General features: G+C 38.8%; 1 protein-coding gene across 1 annotated transcript in view; it reads left to right on the top strand.

Moving 5' to 3' along the window:
• Positions 1-2,297, top strand: part of LOC125304775 (endoglin-like) — a 51,818-nt gene extending 49,521 nt beyond the window's left edge. Inside the window, exons 7-9 of the mRNA XM_048259274.1 lie at positions 1,431-1,527; positions 1,814-2,003; positions 2,272-2,297. Of these exons, the coding sequence (XP_048115231.1) occupies positions 1,431-1,527; positions 1,814-2,003; positions 2,272-2,297 (313 nt within the window). The remainder of the gene's footprint in view (positions 1-1,430; positions 1,528-1,813; positions 2,004-2,271) is intronic.
• The last annotated feature ends 1,042 nt before the right edge of the window (positions 2,298-3,339 follow it).

Below are 3,339 nucleotides of genomic sequence, written 5' to 3'. Positions count from 1 at the left end.
ACATGCGATGTCCTAACGTTAAAGATGACGCACAGGGCAATGTCATGTCATGTCAAGCACACACTTTTGTCTTAACGTTAAAGATGACGCACAGGACAATGTCATGTCATGTCATGCACACACACACTTTTGTCTTAACGTTAAAGATGACACACAGGGCAATGTCATGTCATGTCATGCACACACTTTTGTCTTAATGTTAAAGATGACGCACAGGGCAATGTCATGTCATGTCATGTCGTACACACTTTTGTCTTAACGTTAAAGATGACGCACAGGGCAATGTCATGTCATGTCATGTAATGTCATACACGCATTTGTCTTAATGTTAAAGATGACGCACAGGGCAATGTCATGTTATGTCATGTCGTACACACATTTGTCTTAACGTTAAAGATGACGCACAGGGCAATGTCATTATATGTCATGTCGTACATACCTTTGTCTTAACGTTAAAGATGACGCACAGGGCAATGTCATGTCATGTCATGCCATACACACTTTTGTCTGAATGTTAAAGTTTAAATGAAATGAAAATCGTACCTTTATCTACACAACATCACAACAGTGCCCATACACCCAGACCCATAGCGCCCATACACCCAGACCCATAGTGTCCATAGTGTCCATACACCCAGACCCATAGTGCCCATAGTGTCCATACACCCAGACCCATAGTGCCCATACACCCAGACCCAGCGGTGCCTAGACTCCCATGTGGGTTGTGTGTATTATATGCTATGAGCTCCTGGGTGGGCTAGAGAGCCATAGTGTACAGGTGTGTGGTTTATTTAAGCAATAAGCCCTGCGTGGCTGTGGGTTACACTGATTGTAGAACAGCTACTAAAACCCCCCTCAGCTGTTCGAAAATCAGAGTAACCTACAAACTCGAACAGAGTGCTACAAACTCGAGTGGCTTATTGCTTTTCTAAAACAGTTACTACCTGTATATCTGGCACAATTTCATAAAATAAAGGCACAGCAACAAGAAATGTAACAATTTGTTTATAGATAATTTCTGCCAAGAAATATATTTCCTCTATCAGAATGGTTGCCAAGCAACGTCGAGACACAGCAACTCTAACTTTTTTATCAATTTGTGGTGGTGCGAAATGCGATGGTGGATTTTACAAATCCTCTTTAAAGGTGCTATGTGGAATTTTCTGTTTAAGCATTCTTAAATTACAGAAATATCAACAGAATCTGAAGAAACATTATTATTATATGAAACACAATGCAAGTCAAGTGTGTGGTCCGAGGCTGTTGTCAAGGCAACGTGTTGCGAATCCTAGAGCACTCCACGTAGCTTTTTTAAACACAAGTTCAGGTCAATCTCCATGCATGGTGTCGGAGCAGAGCTCCATTTCAATGCATGGTGTCGGAGCAGAGCTTGGGTATGTTCTAAGACATTCCTTCTACTTCTTTTTCAGTCATGTGTTTGTGGATGCCGTCTCCAAAGATGCCAAGTTGTTCATGAGAGGCGCCAAAGACACTGTGTGGGAGGTATCGGGGGCAAACCAATTTGCGGTGAGTAACACATGCTAACTAGCCACTTTTGGTTCAGAGGAGCCATTGAGACTTAACATTGCAGATGTAATGTACTTTCACCTAACAGACCCAAAATAAATCACAATTCAAAAGATTCTGTGTACCTGACTGAAAATGTTATCAGTTGACAAATGCTTGTCTTTCTTATATTACTGAATTAACTCTTAGTCCATCTCTCACATGAATACCCTCTTGTGCACATACTGTAAAGTTCTGCTCCAAAGTCTTCATTTCCTGCATGTGTCTCTGTGTGTGTGTCTCTCAGACAAATGGCCTGATAAAGCTACATCTTGGACCGCCGATGGCGCTCCCCAGCAGGGGGATGACCTTCCCGGCCAGTGCCCCAGAGCTTCAGCGGGAGGCCATGGTCCACTTCAGCACGGACTCCTTCACCAGCTACTCTGAGATCCGCACCAGAGCCCCCGCTATCCACGTTGTCCTCGGCGTACAAGAAGGTAGGACTGGACAGAAGAACGTTGGATATTTTATTTGTTATTATTATTTGGTTTTGTTTATGTAAAGCACATTGTAGGTAGGACTGGACAGAAGAATGTTGGATATTTTATTTGTTATTATTATTTGGTTTTGTTTATGTAAAGCACATTGTAGGTAGGACTGGACAGAAGAACATTGGATATGAAGAAGGCCTCGTGGCCAAACCTTGTCCAAAACAATCTAAAATTGGAGCAGAGCATAGGACATTCTCTCCGCATTCTGTTCTAGAAGACTGGACAGATACACTGCTGTAGCCCAAGCTCTCGGCCGCACCCTAGACTACAAGTGTCACCGTTCTGACCTTCCATTCGTGTACAAATATTCTTAGTAGACTGGTCTACTTTTTCAACTAAAGAGTTCCATTTGTATACAAATATTCTTAGTAGACTGGTCTACTTTTTCAACTAAAGAGTTCCATTTGTATACAAATATTCTTAGTAGACTGGTCTACTTTTTTTCAACTAAAGAGTTCCATTTGTATACAAATATTCTTAGTAGACTGGTCTACTTTTTGATACAAATATTCTTAGTAGACTGGTCTACTTTTTCAACTAAAGAGTTCCATTTGTATACAAATATTCTTAGTAGACTGGTCTACTTTTTCAACTAAAGAGTTCCATTTGTATACAAATATTCTTAGTAGACTGGTCTACTTTTTCAACTAAAGAGTTCCATTTGTATACAAATATTCTTAGTAGACTGGTCTACTTTTTCAACTAAAGAGTTCCATTTGTATACAAATATTCTTAGTAGACTGGTCTACTTTTTCAACTAAAGAGTTCCATTTGTATACAAATATTCTTAGTAGACTGGTCTACTTTTTCAACTAAAGAGTTCCATTTGTATACAAATATTCTTAGTAGACTGGTCTACTTTTTCAACTAAAGAGTTCCATTTGTATACAAATATTCTTAGTAGACTGGTCTACTTTTTCAACTAAAGAGTTCCATTTGTATACAAATATTCTTAGTAGACTGGTCTACTTTTTCAACTAAAGAGTTCCATTTGTATACAAATATTCTTAGTAGACTGGTCTACTTTTTCAACTAAAGAGTTCCATTTGTATACAAATATTCTTAGTAGACTGGTCTACTTTTTCAACTAAAGAGTTCCATTTGTATACAAATATTCTTAGTAGACTGGTCTACTTTTTCAACTAAAGAGTTCCATTTGTATACAAATATTCTTAGTAGACTGGTCTACTTTTTCAACTAAAGAGTTCCATTTGTATACAAATATTCTTAGTAGACTGGTCTACTTTTTCAACTAAAGAGTTCCATTTGTATACAAATATTC

Source organism: Alosa alosa, chromosome 12 (assembly GCF_017589495.1).
Source record: "Alosa alosa isolate M-15738 ecotype Scorff River chromosome 12, AALO_Geno_1.1, whole genome shotgun sequence".
Lineage (NCBI taxonomy): Eukaryota > Metazoa > Chordata > Actinopteri > Clupeiformes > Clupeidae > Alosa > Alosa alosa.
Note: the sequence above shows the minus strand (reverse complement) of the source record. Positions and strands in the feature narration are given on the sequence as shown.